The 19,926-nt window shown below is 46.8% G+C and overlaps 1 protein-coding gene across 1 annotated transcript in view; it reads left to right on the plus strand.

The window, feature by feature from the left end:
• Positions 1–2,049: 2,049 nt before the first annotated feature.
• Positions 2,050–19,926, plus strand: part of LOC139554415 (immunoglobulin-like and fibronectin type III domain-containing protein 1) — a 35,932-nt gene continuing 18,055 nt past the window's right edge. The window contains exons 1-6 of the mRNA XM_071367172.1: positions 2,050–2,187; positions 2,298–2,411; positions 2,510–2,672; positions 2,807–3,079; positions 3,991–3,996; positions 11,523–11,641. Of these exons, the coding sequence (XP_071223273.1) occupies positions 2,065–2,187; positions 2,298–2,411; positions 2,510–2,672; positions 2,807–3,079; positions 3,991–3,996; positions 11,523–11,641 (798 nt within the window). The 5' untranslated portion in view covers positions 2,050–2,064. The remainder of the gene's footprint in view (positions 2,188–2,297; positions 2,412–2,509; positions 2,673–2,806; positions 3,080–3,990; positions 3,997–11,522; positions 11,642–19,926) is intronic.

A 19,926-nucleotide genomic window follows, 5' to 3' on the forward strand; every position in this document is an offset into this window, starting at 1 on the left:
GCACTTCAACTCAATGCATGCCATGTTTACAAGTGATCATATTTTAAAAGAATCACTCTGGTTAAAAAATCACTTCAAGATGGTGGAGAACAAAATTGGTGCACACATAATTAATGCTCCGTACACGATCCCCCCATCCGCCAGTGAAGATTTATGTTATTTGAAGATTATCCTGATTGTTACTGAAAACCCTGTCCTGGAGTGCTGAACTTTCGGATGTTGTTGTTTTTCAAACGATTAAGCAAATTAACGTTAAAGACATCCGAATGTTAATTAGTAAGTGACGATACAATGTTCCTTTCCAGGACCAAGTTTCAAGTAAAATATTTCAAATAAAGGATATTATTTGAATTAGCTACTAATGATCTAAATATTTACTGATGTTTTTTTAAACAAAACATTTTTCCAATATTATTCACTGGGGTTATGTATTGTATTTGTTTCCACGTAAAGCAATACATTTATTTAGAATAACTTCAATCTTTCCATTTCACTTTTATTTTTGCTGCGGAAATCAAATATTGACCACTTGTGGAGGAATGACTAAAATGCACCTTCAAACGCAGCCAACCAAAGTAATACAGCCCCATGTATAATATTGATGTGTAAGAGTGTACTTTATTTAAAACTGGTGTGAAAATATACTGACCTACACAAAACATTCATGATGTTTTGTAATATTTCTCTAATTCAGGAGATGTTTCTTATATGTTGGTTGCTGTTTGGTCTTGTTTCTTCACAACAACTTGGAGCTGAGAGTATTTGTTTTCGGACTTCAACAGTGGCTATTAAAAGAAGATCCAGAGTCCCTGGAGTTATGATAACACAGTTTGTGGAGGAAGTACCAGAGGGCATGTCCACCCCCGACTTCACCCGCAAGCCCATCGCTTTGACGATCCAAGAGGGTAGGGTCTCCTGTTTTTGTACAAACTGACGTGCACAAACTTGATTTCTGGGCTGTAAGAAGACTTTGTTTCTAGCAGAGTACATTAACATTTGGTGACTTTCAGGTATAGAATTAAATAGAGCATTAATGTTCATAGTGCAATACACATATCTATGCTTTCAGGTAAATTAGCCTTTTTCAAAAGTATTGTAAGCGGAGTGCCTAAACCAAACATCACCTGGGCCAGGAACAAAGGCCCGCTGGAGGATCCAGCGAAGTATATCAGTAGATATGATGAGACTATGGAAGAATACTTTCTTGAGGTAAGTAGGAGCAGCTAATGGCACGCACAACCAATTTCAACCCTTTAAATTGTCATTGTCTAATAATTATTCAACTGAAAAAACAAGTGATTGTGCAAGGATGCCAATGCAGGAGAAAGCCTTGCTATTACATTTCTCTCTAAAATCACTAGACTTACAGTATGTCTGGTGTGGTATCGACCGAGTGTATGGTTAAATCTCACTGCAATGTTGTCATTTCATCAGATACCCAATGTAAAAGCAGAACAAGCTGACACCTACAAATGTTTTGCCGCCAATGAATATGGAAGGGCAGTTTGCACTGCCACCTTGAATGTTATTGAGGGTGAGAAATGAATTGATTTATGTCATTAGGATGATTAATTGAAATGGCACTGTGTTCACTTGCTAAAACACATTTTCTATTAGCAATACTCATCAGAAAAATATATTGTTTTCTATTTTCAGTTGGATTCAAGAAGAAAGCGACAACAGGTGTGAAAATTATTGTATATCCTAATATTACACAATTCCTTAGCGCATGAAGATTCAAGAATACCTATTTATCCGGCTAGTTATTTTAATTCTTAATCTTTTTAGGTCCAAAAAGAGCGGCACCAGAGGATTTCAGAAAAATGCTTAAGAGGAAGTAAATTACTGTTCCAAGTACAAATATCCGAAACTATTACTTCATCACTTTTGGGACTATACTTCCGACAGACATATCAAGGATAGTGTTGTGACAAATAGATAAGGATGGCCAACCACTAGTTTCTCCAGAGTTTTAACTCTTCCTATTCCCATTTAAGGGTTGTGCGAACTAAACCACAACTAAAGAAGACTGAGGGAGAGATTGATCCAAAGTTCTGGGAGGTGATGCTAAGCTCACCTAAGAAGGACTACGAGAAGGTCTGTATGGAGTATGGAGTCACTGACTTCCGCTGGATGCTGAAGCAGCTGAACTTAAAGAAGACAGAGAGAGACGAGGAACAGGCAAAGGTATCAGCGATGATGCAATAAGACAATCAATTTACAGATTACTGTACCTTGTGGGTAATAATTTACCCTCCTGCTTTAGTCTCTCCTGATCCTCTCTTTCAATTTTATAGGTTGTTGAAAAACTTGAAAATCTGAAACACATTGAGGTGAAAACAGATGGCTCAGCAGAGTTTGAACTGGACATGGAACTGAAGAATCCCAACAGTCAGGTTTTCCTATTCAAGGTACGTCCTCCCTCCCACCATGGAAGCCAGTGATAAGCTAATTGATTCACAAAATACGTTATGAAGTGCATAATGTGTTTGACTTTTCTGCCCAAAAGGATGGGGTCATGGTTCCCTATTCTGACGACGGCAGCGGGAAGCACAACCTAAACAAAATTGGCAAAAAGTATATCTTTAGCATCAACAACCTGATGCCAGACGACGCTGGATTGTACCAGGTGGACGTTGAGGATGCCAATTGTTTCTCAACTGACTTTAAGAGTAAGAATGCGTCTTCTTCTACCTTTCTGTATGACCAATTTAGCAACTGTAACACAGTATATCATTTGATAATTCTTGAGGAATGTTTGAGAGAAATGTTTCCCACCAATATCGTACTGTCTTTCCCTCTACAGTTATACCAGTGGAATTTGTTGTCAAGATTCAGGAGGTGAAGGCTAAGGAGAGAGAGGATGCCGTGTTTGAGTGTGTCTTGTCCCACCCCTTCCCAAAGATTGTGTGGACTGGAAAGAACATCCCTCTCGAACAAGGGGACAAGTTTGACATCACTGTGTCAGAAGACCACCTCGTTCACAGCTTAAAAGTGAAAGATTGTGCCCAAGTCGACAAAGGAGTCTACACTGCCATGGCTGGCATTGCCTCCTGCAACGCTTGGCTTATTGTGGAAGGTGGGACAACTGTGATACAATATTTTATAAGCAAAAACTAACATAAACATGAAGCCTTATACTTGAACTTAAACCCCTCTTTCCCTGTTCCTGTTAACTCAGCCGATAATGACCCAAACATGCGTGGGAAAAAAACGTCCCGTAAAACCACCACGGCTGGTGGTGGAGGAGAGGACCTGGCTAAGATAGCCGCAGAGCAGTCGGCTAAGCTGCAGAAGGAAAAGGATGACCTGTATGCAGCCAGACGAGCCCAAGCAGAGAAGGACGTTTCGGACGCAGCCAGACGGGCCCAAGCAGAGAAGGACGCTGCGGACGCAGCCAGACGGGCCCAAGCAGAGAAGGATGCTGCGGACGCAGCCAGACGGGCCCAAGCAGAGAAGGATGCTGCGGATGCAGCCAGACGGGCCCAAGCAGAGATGGACCCTGCAGATGCAGCCAGATGGGCCCAAGCAGAGAAGGACGCTGCGGACGCAGCCAGACGGGCCCAAGCAGAGAAGGATGCTGCAGATGCAGCCAAACGGGCCCAAGCAGAGAAAGACGCTGCTGTTGGAGCAGGAGCCGGAGCAGGTGCCGGAGAGAGGGATGGAGAAGGACATGGAGGTAAAGGTAAATGGTTCAACAACTTTTTCTATCCCAGTACATTAGGAAACTCAATGTTGCCTACATGTAAGGACATTGTGTAGGCAGTAGTGTTTTGTTGCTCTTGTTGTGTTGCTGCTAATGTAAATGTTGTAAGCAGACTGACTTGATGACGCTTGTAAACTTTATAGTTGCTGCCAAAGATAAATAAGGAGATAAGATGAATGATATGTGCATTGGTTATGATAATCAACTTGGAGAAGGAGTCGAGGCCTGGAGTGGGGTGAAATACCAGACTGACCGATTCTCTGGACGTGACGTGGTAAGAGAAGACAGAGGTTGACTATTGCATGTTAGATAAGGCCAGTAATCAAAGTCATTTAGAATAAAATGGCTGTGATATTATGTATGATATATAATCACAGATTGTAGATGAATCATCAAGAAAAAAAATATTAACCACTGACTATGAACTAGAGCAAAAATTGATGTACATTTGGTACGAATATGTAACATTAAATAAAAAAGTTATTTAAATTTTTATCTCAAATTATTAGTGGGAAAATTGATGTCCAATGGTCTTTGCTGGGGTTATCATCAGCAACTTTCCGTAGCTTTTTTGATAATTTGCTAACCTTTTTACACTTGTACATACAAATGTGTGTAACTACATCCGAATGTAGAAGATTAAACTATTTCCAGAAACTTTTGATCAAGCTTAACCCTAAAAGGTGCTGGTTTCCTTCATTTCAGTCTGATCTTTAAACCTAATGGCAGCTGTGGTTTAAATGATAAGCTGACAAAATACTGCCTGAGGGAATCTCAGCAAAAAGTAGGGAGCTTGTTGGATGTTAAACTCTGACTTCAATGTATTGACATTTCTATATGGTAGCTTAATTTGTACTTGACAAATAAGTCGACCTTAGATTCATTATTTTTATCAAAGCTTTGTTGTGGGACTGTTTATTGAAGATTGACTTCAGCCTTTGATTTATAAACAAAGCCATTTTTTTGCTGTGTAGACTTCTTTTGCAGGCTTTGTCAGCAACAGACCAGGACTTGCAGTACTTCCTAGATAGCACTACAGAGAGACATATACCAGTTAGCTGATAAGTACTGGTGGGTTGTCACACTCATCATATCAAGGGCCACGTTCAGTTGCCAAACTTTGTTAAACCTTGCAGATAGAAATCCCATGAATAGAGTCTATGTGATTCCTTATTTCTACATGTCGGAGAGGCATGTTTGTTCTACATAGCCTATTTCTATCTGAACGTTTCAAAACGTTGCATCCTGCTAAACGTGCCCCAGAGGTGCATTAACTACCTTAATCCAAACAAAGTCCATAAATGTGTATTGTCAATAACCTTTTTTTTTACTAAAAGCAACAAAAAATAATTCACTTCAAATATTATATTTAAGCAATAAGGCCCGAGGAGATGTGGTATATGGCTAATACAGTATACCACGGCTAAGGGTTGTTCTTAGCACGACGCAACGCAGAGTGCCTGTACACAGCTCTTAGCTGTGGTATATTGGCCAAATATCACAAACCCCCGAGGTGCCTTATTGCTACTATAAATTGGTTACCAACCTAATTAGAGCAGTAAAAATAAATGTTTTGTTATGCCAATGGTATACCGTCTGATATAACATGGCTTTCAGCCAATCAGCATTCCGGGCTCGAACCACCTAGTTTATAATCATTTATAAGACACAGTAAACATAACTCAATAACTTGTTAATCTGTATTATTGATGTCAATGTGGTACAACCAACCATACAAACCAAAACTGCCAGTTTGTGCACTGCCTAACCAATCTATATGTCTAGTTCATAACATTATCTAGTCAGTTGTCATATTTAACCTTGCTTATTTTGTTTAATTTCATTCGAATATCTACATGACCAAAAGAATGTAGACACCTGCTCGTCGAACATCTCATTCCAAAATCATGGGCATTAATATGGAGTTGGGCCCCCCTCTGCTGCTATAACAGCCTCCACTCTCCTGGGAAGGCTTTCCAATAGATGCTGGAACATTGCTGCTATAACAGCCTCCACTCTTCTGGGAAGGCTTTCCAATAGATGCTGGAACATTGCTGCTATAACAGCCTCCACTCTTCTGGGAAGGCTTTCCAATAGATTTTGGAACATTGCTGCGGGGACTTGCTTCCATTCAGCCACAAGAGAATTAGTGAGGTCGGGCACTGATGTTGGGTGAATAGGCCTGGCTCGCAGTCAGTGTTCCAATTAATCCCAAAGGTGCTCAATGGGGTTGAGGTCAGGGTTCTTTGCAGGCCAGCCAAGTTCTTTCACATGGATCTTGACAAACCATTTATGTATGGACCTTTCTTTAGGCGCGCAGGCATTGTAATGCTGAAACAGGAAAGGGCCTTCCCCAAGCTGTTGCCACAAAGTTGGAAGCACAACATTGTCTACCAAACTTTACAGTTGGCACTATGCATTGGGGCAGGTAGCATTCTCCTGGCATCCGCCAAACCCAGATTCGTCCATCGCACTGCCAGATGGTGAAGCGTGATTCATCACTCCAAAGAGTGCGTTTCCAGTGGAAGCTTTACACCTTTCCAGCTAACGCTTGACATAGCACATGGTGATTGTAGGCTTGTGTGTGGCTGCTCAGCCATGGAAACCCATTTCATGAAGCTCCTGACAAACAGTTATTGTGCTGACGTTGCTTCCAGAGGCAGTTTGGAACTCGGTAGTAAGTGTTGCAACCAAGGACAGACGATTTTTATGCAGTACGCACTTCAGTACTCGGCAGTCCCGCTCTGTGAGCTTGTGTGGCTTACCACTTCGTGGCTGAGCCGTTGTTGCTCCTAGACGTTTCCACTTCACAATAAGAGCACTTACAGTTGACCGAGGCTGCTCTAGCAGGGCAGAAATTTGATGAACTGACTTGTTGGCAATGTGGCATCCTATGACGGTGCCACGGTGAAAGTCACTGGGCTCTTCAGTAAGGCAATTCTACTACCAATGTTTGTCTACAGAGATTGGATGGCTGTGTGCTCTATTTTATACACCTGTCAGCAAAGGTGTGGCTGAAATAGCCAAAACCACTCATTTGAAGGGGTGTCCACATACTTTTGTGTGTATTTATAGTGTATTTATAAAAATTCCAATTTACAGATGAGATCATGAGGAAAGAGGTGATGCATTACCTGTTTAGATTATCCTGACTACGGTATGATGTAAACGCAGCAACAACAAAAAAAAGTCCTCTCACTGTCAACTGCGTTTATTTTCAGCAAACTTAACATGTGTAAATATTTGAAAGAACATAACAAGATTCAACAACGGATACATAAACTGAACAAGTTCCACAGACATGTGACTAACAGAAACGGAAGAATGTGTCCCTAACCAAAGGGAGGGAGGGGTCAAAATCAAAAGTAAAAGTCAGTATCTGGTGTGGCCACCAGCTGCATTAGGGGGCAGTATTTGGAAGTTCGGATGACTGACTTGCCCAAAGTAAACTGCCTGTTACTCAAGCCCAGAAGCTAGGATATGCATATAATTGGTAGCATTGGATAGCAAACACTCTGAAGATTCTAAAACTGTTAAAATAATGTATGTGAGTATAACAGAACTGATATGGCAGGATAGAACCAGAGGAGAATCCATCCGGAAAAGTTTTGTTTTAGGTCACAGGCCATTTCAATGCTAGTCTATGGGATATTCAAAATAATTCCTCCCAGATTGCAGTTCCTATGGCTTCCACTAGATGTCAACAGTCTTTAGAAAGGGTTTCAGGCTTGTTTTTTGAAAAATGAGCAAGTAGTTGAAGTTTTTCAAGGTGTCCCTCATTAGGACTCTAGACTAGTGGCGCGCGTGAATGAGGGTGTTATTTATCGCCGGTATTGAACATACTACATTCCGTCTTAAATTGTATCGTTTATTTACATATTAGGGTACCTGAGGATTGAGTAGAAACGTTGTTTGGATGAAGTTTACCGGTAACTTTTGGGATTCCTTTGTCTGCATGTTGAACGAGTGGAACGGTGGATTACGCAATCAATCGCGCCAACTGAACAGACTTTTGTGGGATATAAAGAAGGACTTTATTGCTGGTGGCATTGTCATGCTGGAGGGTCATGTCAGGATGAGACTGCAGGAAGGGTACCACATGAGGGAGGAGGATGTCTTCCCTGTAACGCACAGCATTGAGATTGCCTGCAATGACAACAAGCTCAGTCCGATGATGCTGTGACACACAGCCCCAGACCATGATGGACCCTCCACCTCTAAATCAATCCCGCTCCAGAGTACAGGCCTTGGTGTAACGCTCATTCCTTCAACGATAAACGTGAATCCGACCATCACCCCTGGTGAGACAAAACCGTGACTCGTCAGTGAAGAGCACTTTTTACCAGTCCTGTCTGGTCCAGCGACGGTGGGTTTGTGCCCACAGGCGACGTTGTTGCCGGTGATGTCTGGTGAGGACCTGTCTTACAACAGGCCTACAAGCCCTCAGTCCAGCCTCTCTCAGCCTATTGTGGACAGTCTGAGCATTGATGGAGGGATTGTGCGTTCCTGGTGTAACTCGGGCATTTGTTGTTGCCATCCTGTATCTGTCCCGCAGCTGTGATGTTCGGATGTACCGATCCTGTGCAGATGTTGTTACACGTGGTCTGCCACTGTGAGGACGATCAGCTGTCCGTCCTGTCTCCCTGTAACGCTGTCTTAAGCGTCTCACAGTACGGACATTGCAATTTATTGCCCTGGCCACATCTGCAGTCCTCATGACTCCTTGCAGCATGCCTAAGGCACGTTCACGCAGATGAGCAGAGACCCTGGGCATCTTTCTTTTGGTGTTTTTCAGAGTCAGTAGAAAGGCCTCTTTTGTGTCCTAAGTTTTCATAACTGTGACCTTAATTGACTACCGTTGGTAAGCTGTTAGTGTGTTAACAACCGTTTCAACAGGTGCATGTTCATTAATTGTTTATGGTTCATTGAACAAGCACGGGAAACAGTGTTTAAACCCTTTACAGAGAAGATCTGTGAAGTTATTTGGATTTTTAAAAAAATTCTTTGAAAGACAGGGTCCTGAAAAAGGGACGTTTCTTTTTTTGCTGAGTTTACTTACCTAATGTTACATCCTAAGCTAAGGACCCTGGGACTAAACACCTCCCTCTGCAACTGGATCCTCGATTTCCTGACGGGTCGCCCCCAGGTGGTGAGGGTAGGTAGGAACAGATATGCCACACTGATCCTCAACACTGGAGCTCCCCAGGGGTGCGTGCTCAGTCCACTCCTGTACTCCCTGTTCACCCACGACTGCATGGCCAGGCACGAGTCCAACACCATCATTAAGTTTGCAGACGACACAACAGTGGTAGGCCTGATCACTGACAACAACGAGACAGCCTATAGGGAGGAGGTCAGAGACCTGGTGGTGTGGTGCCAGGACAAAAACCTGTCCCTCAACGTGATCAAGAAAATGGAGATGATTGTGGACAACAGGAAAAAGAGGACCGAGCACGCCCCCATTCTCATCGACGGGGCTGCAGTGGAGTAGGTTGAGAGCTTCAAGTTCTTTGGTGTCCACATCACCAACAAACTAACATGGTCCAAGCACACCATGACAGTCATGAAGCGGGCACGACAAAACCTATTCCCCATCAGGAGACTGAAAAAATTTGGCATGGGTCCTCAGATCTTCAAAAGGTTCCACAGCTGCACTATCGAGAGCATCTTGACTGGTTTCATCACTGCCTGGTATGGCAACTGCTCGGCCTCCGACCGCAAGCACTACAGAGGGTAGTGCGAACGGCCCAGTACATCACTGGGGCCAAGCTTCCTGCCATTCAGGACCTCTACACCAGGCGGTGTCAGAGGAAGGCCCTAAAAATTGTCAAAGACTCCAGCCACCCTAGTCATAGACTGTTCTCTCTGCTCCCACACGGCAAGCGGTACCGGAGCACCAAGTCTAGGTCCAGGAGGCTTCTAAAATAGCTTCTACCCCCGACTCCTAAACATCTAATCAAATGGCTACCCAGACTACTCGCATTCCCCCCCCCCCCCCCCCCCTCTCCACACCACTGCCCCTCTCTGTTGTCATCTATGCATGGTCACTTTAATTAACTCTACCTACATGTACAGTGGGGCAAAAAAGTATTTAGTCAGCTACCAATTGTGCAAGTTCTCCCACTTAAAAAGATGAGAGAGGCCTGTTATTTTCATCATAGGTACACTTCAACTATGACAGACAAAATTAGAAAAAAAATCCTGAAAATCACATTGTAGGATTTTTTATGAATTTATTAGCAAATTATGGTGGAAAATAAGTATTTGGTCACCTACAAACAAGCAAGATTTCTGGCTCTCACAGACCTGTAACTTCTTCTTTAAGAGGCTCCTCTGTCCTCCACTCGTTACCTGTATTAATGGCACCTGTTTGAACTTGTTATCAGTATAAAAGACACCTGTCCACAACCTCAAACAGTCTCACTCCAAACTCCACTATGGCCAAGACCAAAGAGCTGTCAAAGGACACCAGAAACAAAATTGTAGACCTGCACCAGGCTGGGAAGACTGAATCTGCAATAGGTAAGCAGCTTGGTTTAAAGAAATCAACTGTGGGAGCAATTATTAGGAAATGGAAGACATACAAGACCACTGATAATCTCCATCGATCTGGGGCTCAACGCAAGATCTCACCCCGTGGGCTCAAAATGATCACAAGAACGGTGAGCAGAAATCCCAGAACCACACGGGGGGACCTAGTGAATGACCTGCAGAGAGCTGGGACCAAAGTAACAAAGCCTACCATCAGTAACACACTACGCCGCCAGGGACTCAAATCCTGCAGTGCCAGACGTGTCCCCCTGCTTAAGCCAGTACATGTCCAGGCCCGTCTGAAGTTTGCTAGAGAGCATTTGGATGATCCAGAAGAAGATTGGGAGAATGTCATATGGTCAGATGAAACCAAAATATAACTTTTTGGTAAAAACTCAACTCGTCGTGTTTGGAGGACAAAGAATGCTGAGTTGCATCCAAAGAACACCATACCTACTGTGAAGCATGGGGGTGGAAACATCATGCTTTGGGGCTGTTTTTCTGCAAAGGGACCAGGACGACTGATCCGTGTAAAGGAAAGAATGAATGGGGCTATGTATCGTGATATTTTGAGTGAAAACCTCCTTCCATCAGCAAGGGCATTGAAGATGAAACGTGGCTGGGTCTTTCAGCATGACAATGATCCCAAACACACCGCCCAGGCAACGAAGGAGTGGCTTCGTAAGAAGCATTTCAAGGTCTTGGAGTGGCCTAGCCAGTCTCCAGATCTCAACCCCATAGAAAATCTTTGGAGGGAGTTGAAAGTCCGTGTTGCCCAGCAACAGCCCCAAAACATCACTGCTCTAGAGGAGATCTGCATGGAGGAATGGGCCAAAATACCAGCAACAGTGCAACAGTTTTGTTATTGACCAAATACTTATTTTCCACCATAATTTGCAAATAAATTCATAAAAAATCCTACAATGTGATTTTCTGGATTTTTTTTCTCATTTTGTCTGTCATAGTTGAAGTATACCTATGATGAAAATTACAGGCCTCTCTCATCTTTTTAAGTGGGAGAACTTGCACAATTGGTGGCTGACTAAATACTTTTTTGCCCCACTGTACATACTATTTCAACTAACCGGTGCCCCCGCACATTGACTCTGTACCGACACCCCCCTGTTTGTATTGTTATTTTTTACTGCTGCTCTTTAATTATCTCTTATTCTTATCTGTATTTTTTAAACTGCACTGTCGGTTAGGGGCTTGTAAGTAAGTATTTCACTGTAAGGTCTACACCTGTTGTATTTGGCGCATGTGACTTTGATTTGATTTGATCCAGGTGTTCAATTCCTTAATGGACTGGCTGATATTAATGGCAGCCTCGGGGAAACAGTGGAACTGTCCTGCAAACTGAGCCATGAGAACTGTGAGGGAGTCTGGCTTAAAGACGGGCGACTAGTGAGTGCAGTATTCTTCAATCACACAAATAGAGTGTTCTTCAACCTTGTTCCAGGAGACACACATGGTGTGCAGGCTTTTGCTCCAGACCAATACCAACACATTTGATTAAACTAAACAGCTTGATAATGTGTATATATTGTCAAAGTTAAACTACGGGAAATAATATCCATTAGCAAATAAACTATGACAGTTGAATGAAAAACAAGATGCTATTTTCAGTCCCCTACTGGATTGAATCCATTCTCTATTTCTGTCATCAGCTAACTGATGAGGATGGGCTGAAAATCATCCAAGATGGAGCCAGTCACAAGCTGGTAATTGAAAGCTGTAAAAAAGATGATGCAGGAGTCTATTCATTTGAGGTGGATGGTCATAAATCTGAGGCAAAGTTCACTGTTTCAGGTAAGGATGGATGGTTACTGTGGATTGCATCCAAGATCAGGAAATGCTTTTGTAAGGCTATTGTTCCCTTGTTTAGAGCACTTTAAGATAGATGGAATGTGTCCTACATAAAACAATTATACATCATTATATAAATGTGTTTATTCATCTGTTATACATGTGTTAATATTTTTTTTAGCAACCAATAAAAAATTATTCTAACGGTAGGCCTATGTAGCATAAAAATGTGTGTTATTCTGTAATTTATAAATCACAGTAAATACAGTGCATGTTTGGAAAGTATTCAGACCTCTTGGCTTTTTCCACATTTTGCTACATTACAGCCTTATTATAAATGGATTCAAATGTTGTTTTCTTCCCCTCATCAATATACACACACACACAATACTGTAACAGTCCTGACCTGTTTTATGTTGTTTTTATGTGTTTATGGTCAGGGCATGTGTTTTGGGTGGGCAGTCTATGTTATTCGTTTCTATGTTGGTTTTGGTTTGCCTGGTATGGCTCTTGATTAGAGGCAGGTGGTTTGCGTTTTTCTCTAATCAAGAGTCATATTTAGGTAGGGCATTCTCACTGTTTGTTTGTGGGTGATTGTCTCCTGTGATGTCTTCGTTGTGTTCGATGTTATTCACTATCGGGGCTGTTTGGCTGTTCGTACGTTTCGATGTAACGTTCCTGTTCGTGAGTTTACGTTTGTCGATGTAAGTTTATGTTCAGGTTCCGTTCGTTACGTTTTGTTATTTTGTGTAAGTTTTGAAAGTGTTTTGTTTTGTTTAGTGGCCGTCGTATTTTGTAATAAAGATGGCTTATTTCCCTGACTCCGCATTTTGGTCTGAAGATCCTTCTCTCCTCACCTCATCTGAGGATGAGGAAAGCGACAGCCGTTACAGAATCACCCACCAACAAAATGTGACCAAGCGGTATGGGAATGCTCGACGGAGCAACAAGGACTTTTGGACTTGGGAGGAGATCCTGTCTGGTAGAGGACCCTGGGCGCAAACTGGAGAATATCGCTGCTCTCGTGAGAAGAGTGAGGCAGCCACAGCCCAGGAGCGGTGGTTTAAGGAGGCAGCTAGGAGACGTGGATGGAAGCCGGAGAATCAAGCTCGAAACCGGAATTATGAGGGGACACGTCTTGCACGGAAGCCCGAAAAGCCCGTGAGTAACTCCCAAAAATTTCTTGGGGGGGGGCTAAAGGGTAGTGGGCCAAGGGCAGGTAGGAGACCTGCGCCCACTTCCCAGGCTTACCGTGGAGAGCGGGAGTACGGGCAGGCGCCGTGTTACGCAGTAGAGCGCACGGTGTCTCCTGTACGAGTGCATAGCCCAGTGCGGGTTATTCCACCTCCCCGCACTGGTAGGGCTAGATTGAGTATTGAGCCAGGTGTCATGAGGCCGGCTCAACGCGTCTGGTCTCCAGTGCGTCTCCTCGGGCCGGCATACATGGCACCTGCCTTACGCATGGTTTCCCCGGTTCGCCTACATAGCCCGGTGCGGGTTATTCCACCTCCCCGCACTGGTCGGGCAACCGGGAGCATTCAACCAGGTAAGGTTGGGCAGGCTCAATGCTCAAGAGAGCCAGTACGCCTGCACGGTCCGGTATTTCCGGCGCCACCTCCCCGCCCCAGCCTAGTACCTACAGTGCCTACATTACGCACTAGGCTACCAGTGCATTTCCAGAGCCCTGTTCCTCCTCCACGCACTCTCCCTATAGTGCGTGTATCCAGTTCAGTGCCTCCAGTTCCGGCCCCACGCACTAAGCTACCAGTGCGTCTCCAGAGCCCTGTACACACTGTATATTCTCCCCCTACTAATCCTGATGTGCTTGTCCTCAGCCCGGCGTCACCAGTGCCGGTACCACGCATCAGGGGTAGAGTAGGCTTTGAGAATACAGTGTGCCCTGTCCCTGCTCCACGCACTAGTAGGAAGGTGCTTATCATTAGCCCGGTGCTTCCAGTTCCGGCACCACGCACCAGGTCTACAGTGCGCCTTATCCGGCCAGAGCCATCCGTCTCCCCAGCGCTATCTGAGCCATCCGTCTCCCCAGCGCCATCTGAGCCATCCGTCTCCCCAGCGCCATCTGAGCCATCCGTCTCCCCAGCGCCATCTGAGCCATCCGTCTCCCCAGCGCCGTCTGAGCCGCCCGTCTGCAATGAGCCTGCAAAGCCGCCCGTCTGCCATGAGCCTGCAAAGCCGCCCGTCTGCCATGAGCCTACAGAGCCGTCCGCCAGACAGGAGCCGCTAGAGCCGCCCGCCAGACAGGAGCCGCTAGAGCCGTCCGTCAGACAGGGTCTGCCAGAGCCGCCAACCAGACAGGATCTGCCAGAGCCGCCAACCAGACAGGATCTGCCAGAGCCGCCAGCCAGACAGGATCTGCCAGAGCCGCCAGCCAGACAGGATCTGCCAGAGCCGCCAGCCAGACAGGATCTGCCAGAGCCGCCAACCAGACAGGATCTGCCAGAGCCGCCAGCGAGCCATGAGCAGCCAGAGCCGTCAGCGAGCCATGAGCAGCCAGAGCCGTCAGCGAGCCATGAGCAGCCAGAGCCGTCAGTTCGCCATGAGCAGCCAGAGCCGTCAGAGCGCCATGAGCAGCCAGAGCCGTCAGAGCGCCATGAGCAGCCAGAGCCGTCAGAGCGCCATGAGCAGCCAGAGCCGTCAGAGCGCCATGAGCAGCCAGAGCCGTCAGAGCGCCATGAGCGTCGAGAGCCGTCAGCCTGCCATGAGCGTCGAGAGCCGTCAGCCTGCCATGAGCGTCGAGAGCCGTCAGCCTGCCATGAGCGTCGAGAGCCGTCAGCCTGCCATGAGCGTCGAGAGCCGTCAGCCAGCCATGAGCGTCGAGATTCGTCAGTCAGCCATGAGCTGCCCTTCAGCCTGAAAAGGCTAGATACCCAGAACTGCCCATCAGTCCAGAGCTGTCTCTCTGTCCGGAGCTGCCTTTCAGTCCGGAGTTGCCCCTCTATCCTGATCTCCCTCTCTATCTTTATCTACTTCTATATTCTTATCTATCCCTCTGTCTTGATTTATCTCTCTGTCCCGGTGTTGTCCTTATTAGATATGTTGTTAAGGGGATTTTGTGGGGGTCAAAAGAGGGTGGACATTCTTGGAGGGAGGAAGTTAGGATGGACTATGGTGGTATGGGGACAGCGTCCTGAGCCGGAACCACCACCGTGGTCAACTGCCCACCCGGACCCTCCCCTGGACTTTGTGCTTGTGCGCCCGGCGTGCGCATCTTGAGGGGGGGGTACTGTAACAGTCCTGACCTGTTTTATGTTGTTTTTATGTGTTTATGGTCAGGGCATGTGTTTTGGGTGGGCAGTCTATGTTATTCGTTTCTATGTTGGTTTTGGTTTGCCTGGTATGGCTCTTGATTAGAGGCAGGTGGTTTGCGTTTTTCTCTAATCAAGAGTCATATTTAGGTAGGGCATTCTCACTGTTTGTTTGTGGGTGATTGTCTCCTGTGATGTCTTCGTTGTGTTCGATGTTATTCACTATCGGGGCTGTTTGGCTGTTCGTACGTTTCGATGTAACGTTCCTGTTCGTGAGTTTACGTTTGTCGATGTAAGTTTATGTTCAGGTTCCGTTCGTTACGTTTTGTTATTTTGTGTAAGTTTTGAAAGTGTTTTGTTTTGTTTAGTGGCCGTCGTATTTTGTAATAAAGATGGCTTATTTCCCTGACTCCGCATTTTGGTCTGAAGATCCTTCTCTCCTCACCTCATCTGAGGATGAGGAAAGCGACAGCCGTTACAGAATCACCCACCAACAAAATGTGACCAAGCGGTATGGGAATGCTCGACGGAGCAACAAGGACTTTTGGACTTGGGAGGAGATCCTGTCTGGTAGAGGACCCTGGGCGCAAACTGGAGAATATCGCTGCTCTCGTGAGAAGAGTGAGGCAGCCACAGCCCAGGAGCGGTGGTTTAAGGAGGCAGCTAGGAGACGTGGATGGAAGCCGGAGAATCAAGCTCGAAACCGGAATTATGAGGGGACACGTCTTGCACGGAAGCCCGAAAAGCCCGTGAGTAACTCCCAAAAATTTCTTGGGGGGGGGCTAAAGGGTAGTGGGCCAAGGGCAGGTAGGAGACCTGCGCCCACTTCCCAGGCTTACCGTGGAGAGCGGGAGTACGGGCAGGCGCCGTGTTACGCAGTAGAGCGCACGGTGTCTCCTGTACGAGTGCATAGCCCAGTGCGGGTTATTCCACCTCCCCGCACTGGTAGGGCTAGATTGAGTATTGAGCCAGGTGTCATGAGGCCGGCTCAACGCGTCTGGTCTCCAGTGCGTCTCCTCGGGCCGGCATACATGGCACCTGCCTTACGCATGGTTTCCCCGGTTCGCCTACATAGCCCGGTGCGGGTTATTCCACCTCCCCGCACTGGTCGGGCAACCGGGAGCATTCAACCAGGTAAGGTTGGGCAGGCTCAATGCTCAAGAGAGCCAGTACGCCTGCACGGTCCGGTATTTCCGGCGCCACCTCCCCGCCCCAGCCTAGTACCTACAGTGCCTACATTACGCACTAGGCTACCAGTGCATTTCCAGAGCCCTGTTCCTCCTCCACGCACTCTCCCTATAGTGCGTGTATCCAGTTCAGTGCCTCCAGTTCCGGCCCCACGCACTAAGCTACCAGTGCGTCTCCAGAGCCCTGTACACACTGTATATTCTCCCCCTACTAATCCTGATGTGCTTGTCCTCAGCCCGGCGTCACCAGTGCCGGTACCACGCATCAGGGGTAGAGTAGGCTTTGAGAATACAGTGTGCCCTGTCCCTGCTCCACGCACTAGTAGGAAGGTGCTTATCATTAGCCCGGTGCTTCCAGTTCCGGCACCACGCACCAGGTCTACAGTGCGCCTTATCCGGCCAGAGCCATCCGTCTCCCCAGCGCTATCTGAGCCATCCGTCTCCCCAGCGCCATCTGAGCCATCCGTCTCCCCAGCGCCATCTGAGCCATCCGTCTCCCCAGCGCCATCTGAGCCATCCGTCTCCCCAGCGCCGTCTGAGCCGCCCGTCTGCAATGAGCCTGCAAAGCCGCCCGTCTGCCATGAGCCTGCAAAGCCGCCCGTCTGCCATGAGCCTACAGAGCCGTCCGCCAGACAGGAGCCGCTAGAGCCGCCCGCCAGACAGGAGCCGCTAGAGCCGTCCGTCAGACAGGGTCTGCCAGAGCCGCCAACCAGACAGGATCTGCCAGAGCCGCCAACCAGACAGGATCTGCCAGAGCCGCCAACCAGACAGGATCTGCCAGAGCCGCCAACCAGACAGGATCTGCCAGAGCCGCCAGCCAGACAGGATCTGCCAGAGCCGCCAACCAGACAGGATCTGCCAGAGCCGCCAGCGAGCCATGAGCAGCCAGAGCCGTCAGCGAGCCATGAGCAGCCAGAGCCGTCAGCGAGCCATGAGCAGCCAGAGCCGTCAGTTCGCCATGAGCAGCCAGAGCCGTCAGAGCGCCATGAGCAGCCAGAGCCGTCAGAGCGCCATGAGCAGCCAGAGCCGTCAGAGCGCCATGAGCAGCCAGAGCCGTCAGAGCGCCATGAGCAGCCAGAGCCGTCAGAGCGCCATGAGCGTCGAGAGCCGTCAGCCTGCCATGAGCGTCGAGAGCCGTCAGCCTGCCATGAGCGTCGAGAGCCGTCAGCCTGCCATGAGCGTCGAGAGCCGTCAGCCTGCCATGAGCGTCGAGAGCCGTCAGCCAGCCATGAGCGTCGAGATTCGTCAGTCAGCCATGAGCTGCCCTTCAGCCTGAAAAGGCTAGATACCCAGAACTGCCCATCAGTCCAGAGCTGTCTCTCTGTCCGGAGCTGCCTTTCAGTCCGGAGTTGCCCCTCTATCCTGATCTCCCTCTCTATCTTTATCTACTTCTATATTCTTATCTATCCCTCTGTCTTGATTTATCTCTCTGTCCCGGTGTTGTCCTTATTAGATATGTTGTTAAGGGGATTTTGTGGGGGTCAAAAGAGGGTGGACATTCTTGGAGGGAGGAAGTTAGGATGGACTATGGTGGTATGGGGACAGCGTCCTGAGCCGGAACCACCACCGTGGTCAACTGCCCACCCGGACCCTCCCCTGGACTTTGTGCTTGTGCGCCCGGCGTGCGCATCTTGAGGGGGGGGTACTGTAACAGTCCTGACCTGTTTTATGTTGTTTTTATGTGTTTATGGTCAGGGCATGTGTTTTGGGTGGGCAGTCTATGTTATTCGTTTCTATGTTGGTTTTGGTTTGCCTGGTATGGCTCTTGATTAGAGGCAGGTGGTTTGCGTTTTTCTCTAATCAAGAGTCATATTTAGGTAGGGCATTCTCACTGTTTGTTTGTGGGTGATTGTCTCCTGTGATGTCTTCGTTGTGTTCGATGTTATTCACTATCGGGGCTGTTTGGCTGTTCGTACGTTTCGATGTAACGTTCCTGTTCGTGAGTTTACGTTTGTCGATGTAAGTTTATGTTCAGGTTCCGTTCGTTACGTTTTGTTATTTTGTGTAAGTTTTGAAAGTGTTTTGTTTTGTTTAGTGGCCGTCGTATTTTGTAATAAAGATGGCTTATTTCCCTGACTCCGCATTTTGGTCTGAAGATCCTTCTCTCCTCACCTCATCTGAGGATGAGGAAAGCGACAGCCGTTACAAATACCCCACAATGAAAAAGCAAAAACAGGTTTTTATAATTTTTTTGCAATTTTATTAAAAATAAAACACTGAAATATCACGTTTACTTAACTATTCAGACCCATTACTCAGTACTTTGTTGAAACACCTTTGGCAGTGATTACAGCCTCGAGTCTTCTTGGGTATGATGCTCTGAGCTTGGCAAACCTATATTTGGGGAGTTTCTCCCATTCTTCTCTGCACATCCTCTCAAGCTGTGTCAGGTTGGATGGGGACCGTCACTGCACAGCTACTTTCAAGTCTCTCCAGAGATGTTCGATCGGGTTCAATCCGGGCTCTGGCTGGGCTACTCAAGGACATTCAGAGACTTGTCCTTGCATTGTCTTGACTGTGTGCTTAGGGGTGTTGTTCTGTTTTAAGGTGAACCTTCCCCCAGTCTGATGTCCTAAGCGCTCTGGAGCAGGTTTTCATCAAGAATCTCTCTGTTTGTTGCTATGTTCATCTTTCCCACGATCCTGAAAAGTCTCCCAGTCCCTGACACTGAAACAAATCCCCACCAAATGGTGCTGCGACCACCATGCTTCACCGCAGGAATGCCAGGTTACCTCCAGACGTGACGCTTGGCATTCAGGCCATCAGACCAGAGAATCAAGTTTCTCATGGTGTGAGTCCTTAAGGTGCCTTTTGGCAAACTCCAAGTGGGCTGTAATGTGCCTTTTACTGAGGAGTGGCTTCCATCTTGCCACTCTACCATAAAGGCATTGGTGGAGCGCTACAGAGATGAATGTCCTTCTGGAAAGTTAGCCCATCTCCACAGAGGAACTCTGGAGGTCTGTCAGAGTGACCATCGTGTTCTTGGTCACCTCCATTGCCGAGGCCCTTCTCCCCCGATTGCTCAGTTTGGTCGGGCGGACAGCTCTGGAAAGAGTCTTGGTGGTTCCAAACTTCTTCCAATTAAGAATGATGGAGGCCACTGTATTCTTGGAGACCTTCAATGCTGCATAATTCTTTGGTACCCTTTCCTTGATCTCGACACAATCCTGTCTCGGACCTTATATAGACAGCTGTGTGCCTTTACAAATCACGTCCAGTCAATTGAATTTACCACAGATGGACTCCAATCAAGTTGTAGAGACATCTCAATGATGATCAATGGAAACAGGATGCAACTGAGCTCAATTTGGAGTCTCATAGCAAAGGTTCTGAATACTTATGGAAATAAGGTATTTCTGTTTTTATTTTTTATAAATTTGAAAACAATTCAAAAAACCTGTTTTTGCTTGATCATTGTCGGGTATTGTGT

Source organism: Salvelinus alpinus, chromosome 2 (genome assembly GCF_045679555.1).
Source record: "Salvelinus alpinus chromosome 2, SLU_Salpinus.1, whole genome shotgun sequence".
In the NCBI taxonomy this organism is placed as follows: Eukaryota; Metazoa; Chordata; class Actinopteri; order Salmoniformes; family Salmonidae; genus Salvelinus; species Salvelinus alpinus.